Source organism: Emys orbicularis, chromosome 1 (assembly GCF_028017835.1).
Source record: "Emys orbicularis isolate rEmyOrb1 chromosome 1, rEmyOrb1.hap1, whole genome shotgun sequence".
Taxonomy (NCBI): Eukaryota; Metazoa; Chordata; order Testudines; family Emydidae; genus Emys; species Emys orbicularis.
Window position 1 is genome coordinate 174,587,784 of NC_088683.1, and position 20,279 is coordinate 174,608,062.

The 20,279-nt window shown below is 40.9% G+C and overlaps 1 protein-coding gene across 1 annotated transcript in view; it reads left to right on the forward strand.

The window, feature by feature from the left end:
• The first annotated feature begins 2,138 nt into the window (after positions 1-2,138).
• The window catches only part of EPHA3 (EPH receptor A3), a 320,163-nt gene continuing 302,022 nt past the window's right edge, over positions 2,139-20,279 (forward strand). Inside the window, exon 1 of the mRNA XM_065406996.1 lies at positions 2,139-2,226. Coding sequence (XP_065263068.1) covers positions 2,139-2,226 — 88 coding nt within the window. The remainder of the gene's footprint in view (positions 2,227-20,279) is intronic.

Here is a 20,279-nt window from a genome sequence, read left to right on the forward strand (position 1 = left end):
GTTCAGCTCCTGGCTCTGCCACAGATTTCTTGTGTGACTCTAGACAAGTAACTTAATCTTTCTGTGCTTTAGTTCCACATCGGTAAAATGGGGATACTATTTCCTTTCTCCCGCCCTTTATTTTATTGTCTGTTTAGCTTGCAGGATCAAGTGACTTTGTCTTTCTATGTACACGCAAAGCAAATGGATACACAGTCTTGGTGCAAATAATAAAAGTGTATTCAATCCCCCACTTCCCCTGACCACAGGATGGCTACCTAGTGACAATGTGGGCAGTGTCCAAAAAGAAATCAAAAGGATGACCTGCCAAAAGTATCCGATTGCAGAGCTAGAACAAGCTGGCTTAATTAAAGCCCGACTGTTCCGATATGAGATCTTTCCATGGGGCCAATCACTGATTGCTATAGGGAGATTGAGTAACTGAGGCTGGGAGGGAAGGTGCCCACAAGAGTGTCTCAGTCCGAAGAAATGATCCATAAAATGAAACGGTTCAGCAATTGTAGCTCTGTAGTGATCCCCTCTGGCAGACGCATGGAGTAGCGCTGATAAGCTCTAGCAGGAGCTGCCTGTAACTCTTCTCTGGCAGACCCAGGGATGGCCTCATTTGGGGCCTATGATGAGGGAAATAGAGCAGATATTTAAAAAAAAAAAAGTTATGTAATGAACTTGATTAAAATGATACATTGTGGGTGGAATCTTCTGATAGATCAGAAAGCCACAAAAGCCTTAGTGCCACTAAAAGGAGTAGGGCTGTGGATAGGGGAAATGAGGGGCTAATACACAGTAGTTTCCATAGGCTATCTCAAAGAGAACATAGTCATTGGGATATGAATTATCTTAGCCCCCCAATCACAAAATTCCTGAAGCAGAACAGGCTACAATTACCCTCGGCAGCACAGGGATTAAGAATGAGATTGACAATTTATATAATAACTCTGCCATGGAAGTATTGAGCTCTGATAGCATTACTACTTTTGCAATTGTGTTCAGCCTAGGAAAGAACAGTAATTGAATATTATCAGATTGTAAATGGATGAAATGTTGAACCGAGAGTCCTGAGCTATGTGAATTATGTCATCCTTTATTGCAGAGGCCCTAGGAGCTGCTTAATGCAGCATGTGAAGGGGGTTGCTCCTGTGATTTATTAGTAGGTAGTGTGTGTTTGATTTGTATTATGCTTATTTTTACATGTGGCACCACAGAATGATCACACTGTGTGAAGCCGTGAGGGAACTGAACACTGTGTTATGAAGGAGCTGCTTGTGTGAATGCTGGACTCTGAATGTGTAACTTTAAGGCCCAAATATTTGTAACCAGCTTGGTCTGGGACTTCAGGGGGAGTGGAAGGGGTCCTGGGAACTGACAGGCAGCAAGTGAATGAGGGATAAGAGGGGCTCTTTTACTTGGGGAATGTACGTGGGATCTTTGTTCTTTTAAAAAGCAGAGGCAAGTGTGACTAGGACAAGGGTTTTTCTCAGGTGTGCTTAGGGATCTAAGTAGCATTATGGTTCGGGGTGGGAGGCAGTTTTGATCCACCTTTAGCGATTATTTTTGAAGGAGGGTGACTAACATCTCTGCTCCTATGAGCCTTTGTAAATTACAGGTGTGATTGATTTTTCTCTTGCAGCTGAAGTTTGCCTTTCCTTTCCTTATCCTAGGGCTTGGAGCCCAAAGCAACTTTTATTTTGCACTCTGTTTGCTCTTTCTCACACATCCCATTTGTGAGATGTTTTCCCATCTCTTCAGAGAAGGATGTTGCAAACAGCATTAAAACAAAGCAACCTACATTAAAGCCGGTGCTGCATTTTTAAATAATTTTGGGTATTTTTTTCTTCTAGTTTGGTTCCCAGTTTTGCACCTCCCTCCTCCCCCAGCACCCCTGTCTCTGACCACTTGATCACTTCTTGATCTGTGTTACCTTTGTACTTTCGGAGTGGGGGAGGTGCACTAGGACCCAGCGAGCTGCCCCTGAAGCAGCCTGCGGAAAGGCAGCTCAGCAGACTCCTCCTTATCTCCAGTGTCAAACTTGACATCAGCCTGCAAGCGGAGCATGGTAACTTCTCCTGCAATCAGCGCTCTCACATCAGTGGCATGCTGCATGAAGATATGCTCCTCTCCCAGCCCTCTGCACCAGCAACATGGATTGTCACATCTCCATCCTCCTCCTTCTCATCTGCTCTGCCCTCAGCTGCTTTGGGGAACTGATTCTCCATCCTACCAACGAAGGTAAGTAAGCCGGGCACAGATAGAGATCCCAGCAGTGGCTACACTTTCCCCTTTTCTTAACGTTTGGATCCTGTTTGAAACCGGGTCCGCATCATTTTTTTTTAAGGTGGTCCAGCGTGATAACTGTTTGTTCAGCGGGTGGACTGAGATTTTCTTTGACTGAACAAATGAGTGGTAAAAGAAAATCCTGCAAAATCAGATGGTGGCAGCTGGAACAATTATAACCTTCCATTACAATGCAAAATGGACAGCAGTGTGCACAATGCTGTGTGTTAATTTATACGAAGGGGGGGGGGGTTTGCTTTCTTCGCAGTCGTCGTCTTATAGCAAAGTTTAAAAAAGAAAATGTAGCTCTGTTCGTGTGAGCAGCTCTTGGGGGGGGGGGGGGCATGACATGTTGGGGTGGTGACAGTGACCCATGACACAAGTAAAGGGAGCTTGGTCGTTAGATGGAAGAGAGAGGGAGAGTGTATCTGTGTGTTTCTGTAGTGGCCGGATTTCACAGACTAGGTGGAAGTTGTTTATTACATCTCACAAGGTGATGGGCTGCTCTGTGGTACAGACTATAATGAGCATAAGTAACGCTAACGGGAACCATGATAGTAATGCCCAGTGTGCTTGTCTGCATATAGTTATGTGTATGAAAAGTATATATTCTGTGTTGGATAGCCCAAAAGATAAAGGAGGGAAGGAAAGACTGAGAAAAGGAAAGAGAAGTGTAGAGAATTTTGTATTTTCTTCCACTGAGGTTATATTTTAAATGCCTTCCCAGCTACACAATTACCAAATTGAACTTAGTTTGTTCACAATTAATGCAAGGAATATAACTCATTTATTAATTAGTAATTTAGTTGCCTAATGATCTCTTTGTATCTAATTTACCTAATTTCTCAGTATCTTAAAAAAATTAACTTATAGCATCTGTCCTTTTTAATGAATTATTTCCTTACTGGTAACTAAACCACAAACCCTGTTTATATGCATAATGATAGTAATATAATGAGTCATGTTTTATTTCATTTCAGAAACTTTTAATGTAATAAAAAGCAGCCAATGGGACTACTCCTATTAGATAACTTACTTTTATTGCTGTAACAATTTAATTTCAGTCTTTAACTCAAGAGTCACCTTTTTAAAAAAAAAAAAATCTGCAAACAAGGCATTGGCATATCGTTTTTGTTAGCTTTCGCTAAGTTAACATGTGAAATTCAATGTGATTAAAATACACACATTTCAGCAAAATAATTATACCCATTGGACATTCAGTCTTGAAAGCTAATTTAAAATCTAAGTTGAAAAATATAAGGCTATCCATTCCCCATAGATAAATAGAAGTGGTGCTCCTGCTCACAAGACACTGGACACAGCCTCTAGGATCAGTGTGTCCAAAGCAACTTTTATCTATAAAATCCAGAGGTCAAAAGGTGATGAAGAACTTCTAGCAGCAAACAATTGTACAGAACCTACACCTGCTTCATATATAACATTTGCACAGAGAAGAAAATATATGCGCTATTAAGATAATTATTTTTGGTGCCCAAGTAACGCTGATGAACTGAGTGATGTCCTAACTGCTTTGGGGGTAAGGCAGTTATTGTGTAAAATGATTTTTTTCCCTGTAAAGTGGAAAAAACAATTAAGGAATTATTAAAACTTTACAAATCCAAGTAATTCTTACATCAGCTCTTTTTTATTGCTGGGAAGAGTCAATTATTTAATGTTATCATAAAAACTATAGAGCAGCTGTTATATATTGTCTGTATAAATATTTTTTGTATGGAGAATGCTTCAGAGGTTATTTAATAGAACATACTTTCAAAGTGTTGTGCATAGCTAAGCCTTTCTCCAGCAACACACTATTTTATAAATAGTCGCCCATCGCAAATGATTTTGGCTAATAAAAACAAGCATGTTAGCAGGGGTTGCTTTATCTGTGTGTTTTTATTACAAAAGATTCTTCACAAAGTATGTAGTTCTGTTAGGCAGTAAGCAGAGCAGGTCCGCTTCCATGACACTTGCAGGCAGACACATAATGTAAACTAAGATAATTAAGGCAAAAAGACTTTTGAGAACTGAACTTTGCTAAAATATCACTAATTTTTCTTTTGTTGAAAATTGCTGGCTTTGAGATTTAATTTAATAAATTAAGGAAAGTGCGGGGGGAAAAAAACTCCTATGCAATACGAAATGCATACTAGGCGTAGCTGTCCAAAGAAGCTTCTAATAAGACAGTGGTGTACATTATACCTCATCCAGTTTGACTTTAGTTTTTTTCTTTATCGTTACTTTAAAAATCTTGTGCAAGATACAGTATGAAATAGATGTAATGTTTTCTGCACAGCCAACAGAAGCGACAACAAAAAGGGACAGCAGTGTTAAGTATTTAATCTTCCAGATTGAGTATTATTTTTATATTCCTTCCCCAAAATGAAAACTAGGTGTTTCTTCTAAAAATAAAACTAACATTGAACAATTTAATATTTGTGGTAACTTTAGGAAGGCTTGAAATAGGTTTTTGATTTGTTTATAATATATTTAGACGGATACAGTGAATTTAAGAACTTGAGTTTTTATAATTTGCTAACATCAGTCTCACACACGCATTTGACAATCCATTCTTAACATGCAGTTTAAAAATCTAAGTTCAAAAAGGTTTTGCTTTTTTTCTTGAAATAATCTTCTACTGACGACCTTTCTTCTTTCCCACCCCTTTGCTCTAAATTTCCGTGGCCAGCGCCCCCCACGCCCCAAATAAAAAGGAAGTTAAGGGGAAATGTATGTTTATATAATTTTGTGGTAACTATTTAGAAAAGTTTTCTTTTTCCAACTGTGAGAATAAACAAACTATAGTAATTTTAACTGAGAATTTGGTCAAGGGGTGTGTCTGGGTAGACCAATCTCCATACGTGGATAAATAGAACATATGTGAGTTGTATAAAATTTACTATGGATTAACCAATTAATTTTTCATCATTGAGTCTTTGCATTTCATCCTTTTTAAAATCAAAATTGCTTTACAGTACATGCAACTGCTACTGTACATTAGGCATATTGAGGGTAGTTTGTGGGCTACCATCAAAACTATACCAGATTTATTTTATCTGGAAGAATTGTGCAGATTTTTGTGAAAACACTTTTAGTGCTAAAAGTTGTGTAAAATATGGTTATTACAGCCAATACAAACACTGAAAGAGCAGGAAAAATAGTAGTAGTAATAGCTATATGTTGGTCTACTTCATTTTTAGTTATTTAATCCAGTTTGGGGGTTTTTGTGTAGGAGAGATGGAACATATGATACTTTGCACCATCACCAAAAGTTTTATTTAAAAGAAACTGTTCTTTTATGGAAATAGGTAATTTTTGTTAAACTTATTTCTTAAGAAATCTGCCACATACTGGGCTTTTTTTTTTTTTAAACCACACATTTCTTACCCCTTAAACTATCACAGTAGTCCCGAAAGAGGCTTTATCAATGTACAGTAGTGAAGTGTGAACCATTTTTTGAGTAATAGAAAAACGTCAGGCAGAATTAACATGTGAATGAGTGGATCATTCCCCATTTTAGGGTTGACATCTATTTTCAACACACAAGCAGAAAAGCCTTAGGTTGAGAATGTGCCGTGCGCTTAAGGTGCATAGAAATCACAGACACTATTATTTCAATTGGATCTAGTATTTTTTACTTTTGGAGGATTACACTTTTTCACTTAGAGGGATGCAGTTTCTTTCAAAACAGTTTATATAATATCCAGAAATTGAATGAGTTATACAATTCTGTAATTTAATAGCTTTTTCTGATCCTTTTCAGTAACTATGCTATTTGCCTGAGGGTACCAGCAACCTTAATTTCACTGTTTTATAACCCACAACAGTTAACACTTGACCTGGGTCATTAACAGGATTATCAGCAAATTTGTTTAAGCTTTTACTGACAACCTGAATTGCTTCAATAATATTTTGACTGTGCAGACAGGAAACTTCATGTAACCTCTCAATCTAGCATAAAATTAATTTCTTATGAAAATGACTCCAAAAAGAGGACCAATATTGTAAATCTGTTTACAGTACTGAGTTACAAATAGTCTCCATTTTGGTAAACAGTAAACAACTTGTAATCAGTCCCTCTTTCCAGTGTGTATGAGGTTTCCATGATGTGGTTTCATGTTTTTCTAATTCATTACCATCTTGGAACTTTGCATAACTCAGCAATTAAATTACATAGCTTTATTGGTGTGAATATTTACTGTTTACAAAGAGTTATTAATATTAATGTGTTTTCTAACAATGTCAGCTGTTGCCTTTTTTAAAATGCCAGTGTTGTGTGTGCAGTGGCACGTACAACTGACTTTGCACATACATTTGTATGTTTTGTTTTAGTGACATTAGGAAATATTGAAAGTGCTGGAAACTTTTCTACAGCTATGAAAAGGAATTGTACGGAGAAAACTCCTTTTAACAAGCATTATCTTATTCTGTGTCAGCTGGTATTAGATCATGACCAGTTTTGATGTATCATGGCATAATTCCTGAAGCAGTTAAAGTTCAGCGACTGTTAATTTTGTGAGTTTAATTGCAAAAGTGTAATTATAAAGGCAGAAATTTTAACAAAAATACATTGTCTTTTTAAAGATGGAATTTGGAAGATTTAAACTGGTGAGGTTGAAAGGGCTATTTTTTATACAGCTGTATCGTATTCAAAGCTGCTGTGTTTTAATCCTTAGCTGTATAACCAGACAAGTAATGAGCATGCTGTAAAATTCACACCATGGTGTTTGTAAAATGCAGTATTACAGGGGGGAAAAGTTCAGAGGATTCTTTATTTTGCATGCCTGTGTTTACTGAGAGGTTTTAATACTTTGAATAATTTGTTTCCTTTTCTGTTTGTCACTTTGAATCTTTCCTGACTTAGCACATTACAATGAAAATAGTGTTAAAAGGAAAAATTAAGATGCTTCTCAAAAAATTACTTAAAATGTTTGAAAATATCAATCCATGTCCAAATGTAAGGTTCTTCTCACAATTTATTTATATACATTTTTTTCCAACAGGGCTAACCTCCTCCCAAAACTTAAAAAAAAAAAAAAGTAATAACCAAAGAGGCAGAAGATTTTTTTAATACACTGAAAAATTTTAAAACAAGCATACCTAGCTACAAGCTTTAGATCATCAGCTATCTGTAAACCTTAAACATGTCTGACACACACCAAGTTTAGGCTGTTATTTACAGTAAAACCTTTGGAACTTCTTGATGTTTCGTGAATAAATGCAATTTATTTGCATGTACATTTGGCAGGAATATTGGCATTTGTTTCAAAAAAATTATCATCCTTGGAATAATGCTGAATTCAGCAAATTTGCTGTCAGTAGGCTTGCTTTTGATTTTGTTTTAAAATATACAGCTTTTCTTCCAGGAAAGCATGTAACTACTCTTATTCTTGTAATCCCCATTTGATGAAAGGTTTAGAAATACAGATGCAGGTGTTGGTTTTAGTTTTTAGAGATCTGGATTTTATCACCAGTGAGGGTCACTACAGAGCTGTTACCAAATGCAAGAGTACAATCTGAAGACTTCTAAACAGAGGCTGGTCTAGTTCCATTATGCATCTGTTAGGTTATTCATCCAGTTATAACGGTGTCCTAGGCTGCCATTTGATTTCTTTAAGAAATTATCTGGAGGAGCAGTGACATCCCTCAAAATTCCTAAAGTTCAAAGTTGTGCTCTACAGAACCAGAATTGTGACATTTATTAAAAAGTCAGACAGGCACCTAAACTACTGAATTAACCAGGCAAGGAGGAGGTGGTATGCATGTTAGGAAAAATTCATGGGCAAAGAACAAGTATCTTATTAATTCTTCACCTTGTGAGACACAATTCCAGCTGACAGAATTTGGTTGCTCCGCTGGGCATTGATGTGGGGATTCTCCATTGGGAAAGTCAATATCAATGTTTACTCTTTACCAGAGCTCTGTTATGAAAAGAGGCTTGGCTGCTGGAAAGCATTTACAAGAAGGAAAGGGTAGCAATAGTAGAGAGAAAATAAAGAAAAAATATGTAGGAAAGGGTGTTCTGCTATCCACATTTCTTAACTACAATCTTATGGGATCTTTACTATTAAAGTCCAAAATAAATAAATAAATAGCACTCAGCAAGTAGCACTCTTGTTATGATCTAATGATAGCTGATGTAGAGTAAGGTAATGTTTGTTAAAAAGAGTTTTCCCTGTTCAGTTCCTTTCTATTGCTATAGAAAAGTTTCCAGCATTTTCATAATTTCTTTACTTACCAGCAAAATCAAGTTAAAAGTTATCAGTTTGACTAAAAATCCATTAAAGTGCTACAGCCATTTTTATTTCCAGAAACTTTAAATAAATGTAAAAAATAAAAGCTACTGTTGTCAACTGCAGGTATATTCTAAATCATAAACAAAACTTGTTATAAACTGCTTTATAAATCTACTTTTAAGACAAATTCAAAGGGCACAATCTGATCTTACGCTGGTATAATTAAGGAGCTGCTTCACTGAAATTTATGGAACAGGATTTTCAAAAGCACCTAAATGACATATGAGCTTTCAATGGGACTTGTGCGCCTAAGTCTGTTGGTGTTCTTGAAAATCCCAGCCCAAGGAATTCTTTTACCAGTGTGAAACCAATGTGAAATCAGAATTGGGACTCAAAGATTTCAGATTGCTTGTGAAACTCAGTAATGAATGGTGTGACTAAAAGAAATAAAGAACTAGAAATAAAGATAATCCTGTCTCAAAGAAAATGTTCAGAGAGAGACAAAAGAATTAAGCCCCAGCCTGAGAGACTGTCGGCTGGAATGAATGAAACCACACCAAATAAAGTCTTAAACTTGCAGAGATGTTATTAAACGAGACAAACTGTAAGTAGAAACCTTACTGCCAGCCTCCCTTTTTTTCTTGAACTACTGTATCCTGCTGTTTCAGGCAAAGTATGGAGGGAAAATCCTATTAATCTGCTGGAAAAATATTGATGAAAGAATAATAGCAGACAAAATGAACAGTAGTAGAAACTTACTAGCAATTAAGAAAACAATGGGATGAATGTTACGGAATAAGGTTCAGTCAGGGCAGTTGAATGTAATATGTTATGGGAACAGTGAAAGCATTTTTTCTTTTTTGTCGGCCTGTTTCCCACACCATATTTATATCTACCTCTTGATGGCAAGGACAAAAAGGTTACCTCAGTCCACATGTTAAAATATTAATGAAAAGACTGCTAGAAAGCTGGTCTCTAATGCCTCCCTGATTTTTAGGTACGTAATTGAAATGTTTTTTTGAATTTATTCGCTTAAGGAAAGAGAATGTTTTACAGCAAATGTCTAAGGAAGAGAATAACTATCTGAATTGGAAATTTTAAAACCACAAAATCTCCTTCACCTCACAACTTTCAGGCTTCCCACAAACTTTGCCCAGTAGTAAATAACAAGGAGTGAAGTTGTTTTTGTGGCAGAAGTTCTGAGCTGAAACCCAATAAATACATAACCCCTATAGCCTTCTCTCATTAGCTGCATTGTTATAATTCTTAATTCAGTGCTGACAGTGTGCTCGACTCTGAATTAAGGCATAAATAAAACAGTTTCCCTGTCCCTAAAATGTTCAGGTGTCCCTAAAATGTTAGCAAGCTTCATGGCTGTGATTCTTCAGCAATACAGCTCCACAGGTGCCAGTATCTGTAGAAGCTGCAGTGTAGATGGAGTTCAGGCATTTGTACCACCCTATTTAACACTTAAATAACAGGATGGTAAAAACATACAATCCCTGTGTATGCTGTAGTTGCCACAGATGTCATCATCCATCAAGGGGCACTACTGGAGAATTTACAGCTACAAAGTTTTAGGGTATATAAGGTCTCAGAGTGTAAGGATCCAATCCTGCAAACATTACTGAGAAGTCCAGTTAAAGAATAGGTGAAAGGAAGTGAGCATCTGCCCCAATGAAGGTGAGGGCTGAAGTACCCAGGGGAAGTAAGAGGTAGACAGGCTGTGGAAAGAAGGCATTCACTCTGAGGCCAGAACATGATCGAGGGAATCTAAATCTCGTCAGTCTCCTCTTCTTCTCCATCACCCCTCAATCGCTCCTTCTCCCCATAATTTCTCCCATCCCTATTTATTCTTTACCTCCCTCTCCACCTCCTACCATGATCAGGTGAGCAAGGTAAGGCATATTCCCTTTCCTCTTCTACCTTGGGTGGGAAAATGTGATTTTTTTTTTTGGTACCTCCTACCTGTTCCCTTTCACCCACACACTTCTAATCAGAAGGTAGAACCTTTGGTCCTTGGTTTTCCAGAGGAGGCCATGGCGGAGTGCACTCAATCAGCAGTACACTTAACAGTATCAGCCTAGCACTCCAGAGTGGAGAGAGGAGTGGCAGAGAGTGGGGTTTATGCACAAAGAATATGCTCAGCTGAAGAAGGGTGGGGATGCTCGATAAGGAAATACTGGGAGCTTACCATGTGTGGGGGAGGCTAATGGTCGGCGGTGAGAAAGCAGGAGGTTAAGGTCTATGGGTGGATGGGTGAGAATGCAACAGCTATGTTAGCATTTACCTTTTCTTTACTATAAATATTTATATTTCTCACATATGGAAGGAGCAAGAGAATGTTAGCAAGGTTTGGGTTGGAACAGCATCAAATTAAGTCGGGGCAGTTCCATTTTTCATGTGGATAGCGCAGCACACATGTTCTGCATTAATTACCTCCATAAATTCAGTGAACCTAGCAAACAATGAGATTAGAATATTGGTGACATCAGCGTATTGGAAAATAGAACAGCATCTTGGTTTCCTCAACATGACACTTCTGGAGCTTTCTGATGCTATGAGCATGTTGTTCTCCCAGTTCACACCAAAACATTTAACCATTTGCCCTATGGATATATTCTATACATATGGGTAACTGGGTTAAGAGCCAAAACATGTCAGTGCAAGTTGAAAGACTTGATTCATAACAATTTGTAAGAGAAGAAGAGATTCATGAAATTATGGGAGGTGCACTTGTCTGGATGGCCCTCTGAACGTATTGGCTGAGCATAGTTTAATGCATAGATAGATCTTACTAATTCTGTGCTTTTAAAGAAATGGCAAGGATTTTTTCTTGCCTAAGCTAACTTTGAAAAGCAACTTCTTCAAAAATCTGAAAGAATGCCAGTGTGATTCAACAGTCACTTGCCCTATTAGCTCACAAACATTTGGTTATTTGGGTTCTGGTCCTTGTCTCAACAGACTCTGACATCAAAGAGTGACTGATTACCTGTAACTCCCACTGACTTCATTGGGAGTTGCATGCGTTCAAGACTCTTAGGATCAGGGCCTTCAATGTGTTTGCAGTGCAGTAATAAGGAAAGTTTCCATGATCTGGGGAGCCATTCTAGGTGTGGATACTACTCATGATGAAATCTGTGCTTCCTATGGCATCTGCTGCTGTCAAGAGTTCTAGAGGCTGAGGCTGTTGTGTTGTTTCTTTAGTTGCTGACATATTTAACAAATATGGGTAAAGTATTGTGATCTAATGCAAAGGGCCGCATCCTATGAGGTGCTATGCTGTGTGTCCTCAACCTCTATCGAAGTCAGTAGAAGTTGAAGGCACACAGCATCTTGGAGATGCTCAGAATCTCTCAGGATGGGGCCTTTTGTGACCATACAGTAGATCCCAGCTTTATCAGACCCACAAAGGGCCCCATTCTACAAAACTCCCATTGGTTACATACAAGGTTTTATACAACTGATATCCATAAGTTATCTCAAGTAGGGAGTGCAGTTTATGACCACAGGAAGAATTTTAGGGCTTGATTGTGCAAGGTGCTGAGGCCCTTTTGGGAAGTGTTCAGCTCCTATTGAAGTCAGTTGTGTGGCATTTGTGACTTCATAATGTTTGGTCCTTATAGAAGGGTAAACTTGCCTTTTCCTAATTTCACACCTTCCCTAGTTCTGTGGACCTGATTCTGAATTCACCCTGGATTATATCAGTGTAATTCCACTAAAGTCAGCAGAGTTACTCCTGATTTAACACGGAGTAACAGTAGAATCAGTCCCTAAATGTTTGGAACTTGAACTTGAATTCAGGTATTAAGGGATTTGGAAACACTGAAAAAAGGGCAAGGGAGAAAATTTGAATGACAAAGTGAATACAGACATATTGTGCCCATTTGGGTTTGGAGTACTCGTGTCTACTTTTTTTTATTATTATTATTATTTTATTAAAGTACTGCTCTTGAGAAGGGAGGAAGAATAGGTTTAATTGACAGGAAATCTTTGTGAATTAGAATGAATTTTTTTACACAAAAATAAGTTGAAGGTTTGCATTGCAGTTTGGACCTCATTAGGCTCATCCATTCTTAATTTTTATATTCCTGGCATAATGAAAAGAACTGGCAGAATAACAACTCTACAGGAAATAGGAGGCTAATAAAATGGAAACTTTATTAGACCCATTTGATAAACGTTATATTCCAGCACACCAGTGATGTGTTTTTATACAGTTGGAGAGTGAGTTACACACAGTTCTAGCAGCACTGTACTACTCTTGTGTAAAAGTTTCAGATTGGGAAAAATAAATGTGTGTTTCTGGTGGTGATCTACATACAAATATTTTCTAGGCAAATTTTCAAAATAACACAGACAGGTGTGAGAAAATCCACCATCTATCTCTGCCAAAGCAGCTCTCTCCTGACTGGCAAAACATCTACTATTTCAGTGTTGATGCTTTCTGAGTAGAGATGCCTAAATGTGCCTTTTCTTTTATTCTGAGAGAAATAGGGCATGGTCTTTCTGTGAACCACTGAGTTCAATGGGAATTTGAGGGCATTTGGCACTCTGTAGGATCAGGCTCAAAATAGATTAGTTTGCACATCAAATTAGTTTGCATCTCCATGGCTATCCTTTGAACACCCTCCATACTGAGATGAGGGGGAAAGTATTTTTAGCATGCAGTGAGCTCTCTGTTTTGCAGTAACAAAATTTTAGTAACTTTAATTCTTCTTTCCAAATGTTTTCAACTTTATGATTTTTTTAAAAAAATACAATAATAATAATAATATTTTGCTCTTCTGCACCTTTAGTGTGAGGATTTCATAGTGTTTAGCAAGCCTTTGTAGGGGGAGGGGCACAACTGTCCTTTGTTCTGTACACATGCAGGGGAGTTAGAAGGATGTAACTTGCCCCTTACTCACTTGTGTAGGCGTCACATCTAGTGGGTATCAGAGTTGGAAGCAGAACAGCCCTGCGGGACATCTCCATTGCCTGTGCAAGTGGGTGGAGAGTGAATGGGCAGGAGTGAGGAGTGGATAGAGCCTTTGGCTACCAGCTAGCACTAGTTGAGCCAACGAGGGGAAGGGGTAGTGAGGAAATGTTTGACTGATCTGAGCCAGCAGCAAAATACTTCCTGTATGGAGCAATTTGGGAGTCGGGGGGAAATTGTGATTCAGTCCCCATTTCCTCCTTAGTCTGGTCCTAGGGCATTGCAGTTTTTAATCTAGCTCTCTATTTGTGGGCATTTCTGTAGTGCTCATCACTGTGCTGAGTCCCCTCATTAAGTCCTGTGAGCGAGAATTACAATGAGATTCCTATTTCGGTAGCTTCTCTGATCGACCGTAGGAAGAACTGACTACCTGAATCTGGCTCCACAAGGAGTTCGGGAGCATTTTTGCTGCAAAGAATAAAACTCAGGGAAAAATAAAATTATCTTGCTCCTGAAGTACAAGGACAGTTGCCAGAAGTTGCAAAATATCAGTGTTGCAAGATTTGACATGTAATAAAAAGTCAATACATGATTTAAACTAATCTAGAGAATTTACCATATAATAAAAATGAATTTCTGTAACACTAATAATTTGAAAGGTAACTTGACACATCTGAATATGGTTGGGCTGTGCTTTTTATTTAAGGTTCATAGAAATAACTTTTAGATTTGGGACATGGTTTATTTGTTATGTAATGACCATCTTTGCTAGAATGATGGAAGCCTGTACCCTCCAGTTTGTTTTCTCTATCGGTTGCCGCTGCACTCAATTTTATGGCAAATTGTTTTTGTTCCCTGGTTTTGGATGTGGCTTTTTTTGCTTGTACAGTTCTGTACTCAGCAGTTTAACCACAGATTGAAAATGGCATTTGCCAAATTTGTAATGCTCTGCACAAAATCCTATTTTGTATTGTTCAACATAAGAGGGGCATAGCAGAAAAGCTGCATTTCTCACTACAATTGTGTGTTTCCCCAAAGGCTATGGCATGGCCTTAATCTGCCAGCAGGTTTCCCCCTAAGGCCCACATTTGGAATGAGAATTGTAGAGCACAAAAGGCCAAATCTTACAGGCGACTGAGCGGGTGAGCATAAGAAATAGCAAGGTTCTACTGGGGTTTCTAGGGCGCTTACACCAGTGAAGGCTAGGTGGAGTGCAGCATGACCAGACACCTGGTATTCTCCCTGTGCCAGGGATCGAGGAGGCAAAGGTGCCAGAGCAACACACTTGGACCTAGCAGAGTTCTCCCATACCAGGGGAATTCTCTGCTGGGCATTTGCAGCATGAACTTGCAGCCCTTTTATGCCACTTGAGCAGCATAAAGGGGCTGTAATATCACTACAGAATCTGGACCATTATGAATATATACTCATGTAAATGAGTGGAGAATCAGGCTACTTCAGAAGTCAGCTACTTAAAAAGGATTTGGGGCAAGCATAATTTAGAACCAAATGTTGTTTCTGAACACTGTTACTTGAACAGGGACATAGCATTGGTTAGAACTGTTTATACCAGAATTCCTACTCTCCAAACTGCTTTCTGTACATAACCAGAAATTCTAGAGAAACACTTTACCTTATTTTTGACCATCATGATGGTTCGTCCCAGATGTCTGTACACAATGGGGCATGTCTTCACCCTGGCCACAACCCAGCTTGTCTCTTTGCAGTTGCCGTTTCCACCCAGAAAACAAACTTTGGGTCCAAATCTGAGCAACTGCAACTCCAGCTACCTCCCTTCTGCCTGTAATCTGGTAGTTTAGAGGTGCCGACCCTCAGACCTGTGCCCATAGTTGATTAAGTGTATAAAAATTCAGGTGCGGATTGTCTTGGCAACAGGGAGGCTACCATTCTAAAAATGTATGTCAGTATGTGAACAGACTCCACTCTGTCCCACCCCAAAACCAAATCCTGGCTAGGTTCCTGCTTCAAAGTGCCTTCTTTGCTTCCCAGAGAGTTACAAAGCATATTTTGGTCATGGGCATCCTCGTTTTTTGTGTTGGATAGCCACAATACGGTTTTTTCCCCTTTGCTAGCATTTTTCTAATAACTAATATTATTCCAAATTAACACGGGGGTGCCTAACCAGAGCAGACAACATTTACGTGTATGCGGTATTTTTTGTAACTGTGTTGGTTCCAGGATATTAGAGAGACAAGGTGGGTGAGGTAAATCTCTCACCAGCAGAAGTTGGCCAATAAAAGATATTATTTCACCCGCCTTGACTTTCTAACCTTTACATGGTGGTGTTTTACTTTAACTTGAAAAAGTTGAAAAATCAGTTCTTTTTAGCCCAATCGGTGATCCTTCTGAATGTCTTTCTTACCTCATGTTACTGGGGAATGTTTAGTGACTAACAAAGCTGCTGTTATCAAATCCTTGTACTTTAGATCTTGAAAATTGACTGTTGGCAGGCTCTCTCCTCCAGTTTTTATGAAACACAGGCTCTCTCAGGATGATTCTCCTTGGCACAACATTTTGGTTAATTGTTTTTCCTTCAGATACAGAATGTATTTATTTTGTATTCGGTTTACTATAGAAGTTTGAACCTCACATCTTCCTTGAAGTGCTGCCTCTTTCAGATGGAGAATCTGATTCTGATCCCTGGCTAGTTTTACACCCAACTCTTTTGTCCTCCGTGAAATTACTCCTGATTTAGCGTGGTATACATGAGAACAGAAACAAGTCCATACATTTGGAGTTTCTGTTGTCAGTGGGCCTGTATATCAAACCCATCTCAAACCCCTTCATTTCGCTAGTTCCTTGTACCACAATACCTACAAAAATGCTAGCAAACTTGCATTCCATGTGTGTTATGTTCCTGTTCCAAGCTCTGGGAAGAGATTCATTCTGACAATTTAGCACAGCCTGAACTGAGGTAGCTTATTATGGTTTCTCTTAAATTGGGAAGTCAACTACTCTGGAGCCCAAAGCAGCAGGCAAGGAGGCAAGGCTCTTAGGAAAGAACATGTGGGTAATAGACAGCATTGCCGGCACGTTGCCATATGGCATAAATAGCCAGAATGTACTGTACAGCGAACAAGTCCGTTATGTGAAAGGACTAAAGCCATTGAATTCCCAAAGCTGGGATTGTGATGGTTGCTCATTGTGTAGATTGCTGTGATATTTAAATACTGGCAAGCAACAAGGTTATGAAGTCCCTCTCACCGGTATTTAGCATTGTTTTAAAAACAGTCACGTGTTGTGGACTAGTGCAATGCACTGAGGTATTAGTGAGCCGTTGATTTTTATCTCTGTCTTACAAGAACACTTCTGCGCTCATTTCTCCTTGGTATGATATTGCCATTCTTTTATGACAATTGTATGCCAATGACACCCCCCGCTCCCCTGATGGGGCATAAACATTTTGTAGAGAAGAAAAACGGTTTAAAGCAGCGATATCTGGCATTGTATCTGTTCAGCTGGAGTCCACATTACATCTCCCACAGTAACAAACTGAGCAAAGAATTAAATATTGCAACGCTAGTAAGGCTGGAGGTTTGGAGGAATGAACAGCAAGTTCTTATGGTAACATTTTAAATAAGACTCCGGCTCTATAATACCAGCTGCCATGGAAATCAAATCTGTTTCTGAGCACCCTCAGCTCTCAGTGATGTCAGTGAGAGTTGAGGAAGCTGAACATTGTGCAGGACTGGGCTCAGTGGGCTTAAATCTCAGAGTACTTAAAACATTAATGAAATAAACTTCACAACTCTGAGGTAGATTAATAATCCAACCATTTTAGGAGTGTAGAGACACAAAGGCTTGGAGAGTTTAAGGCCTGGTCTACACTAGGCGTTTATGTCGAATTTAGCGCCGTTACATCGAATTAACCCTGCACCCGTCCACACCACGAGGCTATTTAGTTCGACATAGAGGTCTCTTAAATTTGACTTCTGTACTCCTCCCCAACGAGGGGAGTAGCGCTAAATTCGACATGGCCATGTCGAATTAGGCTAGGTGTGGATGGAAATCGACGCTAATAGCTCCGGGAGCTATCCCACAGTGCACCACTCTGTTGACGCTCTGGACAGCAGTCCGAGCTCGGATGCTCTGACCAGCCACACAGGAAAAGCCCCGGGAAAATTTGAATTCCTTTTCCTGTCTGGGCAGTTTGAATCTCATTTCCTGTTTGGACATCGTGGCGAGCTCAGCAGCACTGGCAACGATGCAGAGCTCTCCAGCAGAGATGGCCGTGCAATCCCAGAATAGAAAGAGGGCCCCAGCATGGACTGATCGGGAAGTCTTGGATCTGATCGCCGTGTGGGGCGATGAGTCCGTGCTTTCCGAGCTGCGCTCCAAAAGACGGAATGCAAAGATCTACGAGACGATCTCTAAAGCCATGGCAGAGAGAGGATACAGCCGGGATGCAATGCAGTGCCGCGTGAAAATCAAGGAGCTGAGACAAGGCTACCAGAAGACCAAAGTGGCAAACGGACGCTACGGATCCCAGCCACAGACATCCCGTTTCTACGAGGCACTGCATTCCATCCTAGGTGCGGCCGCCACCACTACCCCACCACTGACCGTGGACTCTGAGGATGGGATATTGTCAACGGCCGGTTCCTCGGACATGTTAGCGGACGGGGAAGATGAGGAAGGAGATGAGGAGGACGAGGCAGTCGACAGCGCTTACAACGCTGATTTCCCCGACAGCCAGGATCTCTTCATCACCCTTACAGAGATCCCCTACCAACCGTCCCCAGCCGTTAACCCGGACACAGAATCAGGGGAAGGATCATCCAGTAAGTGTTTTAAACATCTAAACATTTATTTTTAACAGAACAGGAATATTAACAATAACAACAATGGGTTTCTCATGATTAGTGTGCCCTAGGCGCTTAACGTTTCAGTCCTGGGCAGTGCAACTATTGAAAAAAAAATCTAACAATGTCCGGTTTTGCATGATTGTTCTGCCCAAGCCGCTCTACTGTTTAGTCCCTGCCAGTGCAGCTACAGTAAAATGCGGTCTATATGTCCGGGGATAGAGCTGAAATCCTCAATGGACATCTCCACGAAGCTCTCCTGGAGGTAATTGGAAAGCCTTTGCATCAGGTTCCTGGGGAAAGCGGCCTTATTGGGTCCTCCGTAATAGCAGACATTTCCGCGCCAGGAGACAAGCAAGTACTCCGGGATCATTGCCCTGTAGAGCATGGCGGCATACGGCCCTGGTCTTTGCAGGCTTTCCCGAAGCATTCTTTGTTTTTCCATGTCTGAGATCCTCATCAGGGTGATGTCGCTCATGGTGACCTGCTTTGAATTAGGTAGGGGAATGTTAGTATTTGGACTGCTTGCCCGTTCCTTTACAGAACTGTAACCGGTGGTGTACAGCCACGCGGTGGAGGCGGGAGAGGGGCAGCATACAGGGATCTTTCCCTGGGACAGCCGCGAGGGGGTGGGACAGGGGCAGAGCTCATGCTTGCCGGATTGCTGGCAGCAGGGACTGGCATTGCTTTCAATGTGAAAGGAGGCCAGTGCAACTATTAAAGTTTTAAGCAGCCACAAGTCTACGGCTTACCATGTCGGCCTGCTACACAAATTCCGGTGTCCTGCCCCGCTTCTCTGATCTGCACTGCAAGACCCCAGGCACTGAATGCAAAGGCCGAAAATTCGACTTTGTCCTGAGTGCGCATGTGATAGGTGCTGTGCATGGTCTTCTTTACAGAGAAAGACTATGTTCTTTGTTCACAACTAAATTTATCTTTCTGAGGAATTCACTCCTTTTCCCATTCCCACAGCTGCGACTGTCTCCCAACCCAGCCTGGCATCACACTCCCAGAGGCTAGCGCAGATTAGGCGTAGGAAGAAGAGGACACGGGAGGACATGTTCTCGGAACTTATGGGCTGCTCCCGAGCCCAGGCAGCACAGCAGACCCAGTGGAGGGAGAACTTGTCCCAAATGCACCGTTCGCACATGGAACAGGAGGAGAGGTGGCGGCAGGAAGACCAGCAGGCGACTCAAACGCTGCTTGGACTTATGAGGGAGCAAACGGACACGCTCCGGCGCTTGTGGATGTTCTGCAGGACCGGAGGCAGGAGGACAGAGCCCCGCTGCAGTCTATCTGTAACCGCCCTCCCCCGCCACCAAGTCCCATACCCCCCTCACCCAAAGTCCAAAGAAGGAGGGGCGGCAGAGTCCGTGAAAACTCTCACTCCACCCTTGCAGACTGCTCTACTACTAGAAGGCTCTCATTCCCCAAAATTTGACAAGTCCTTTCCTTCCCGCCTCACCCAAGCCCCCGTCCAAGTTTCACCCCCCAGTTTCATGTGTAGTTGCTAATAAAAAATAAGTTTCTGTTAATTACTGTTTCCATCATGTTCTTTAGAGGAGAGTCTGTCTGAAGGGGGGGAAGGGGGTTGGTAATTGGACAGAACAGTCACCTCTACCAGGGTACAGAGGCGGGGGCAGGTTCAGCAGCAGGGCACACACACATTGCAGTCACTTGTTACCCTGGTCATTCTGGGAGGTGGTTTTAGTGTTCTGTGGGGGGTGGGGGGTGCTCTGTGACTTTGTGGCGGGGGAGGGCAGTTACAGATCTTATGCAGCGGTCCTTATCCTGGATCACAGAGCCACGCAGCAGGGGATCTGTAACCGTCCTCCCCCTGCCACAAAGTCACATAGCCCCCCCCCCCCCCACACACACACACAGAGTCCCGAACAGGAGGGGTGGCAGGGTCCGTTGAAACCACCAGTCCACCACTGCGGAGCCTGTCATTCCTGGAGTTTGGAAGCGTCATTTGCATCATTACACTACACCCGCTCCCCACCACAGTCTGCGTCCCAGGTTCAACACTTT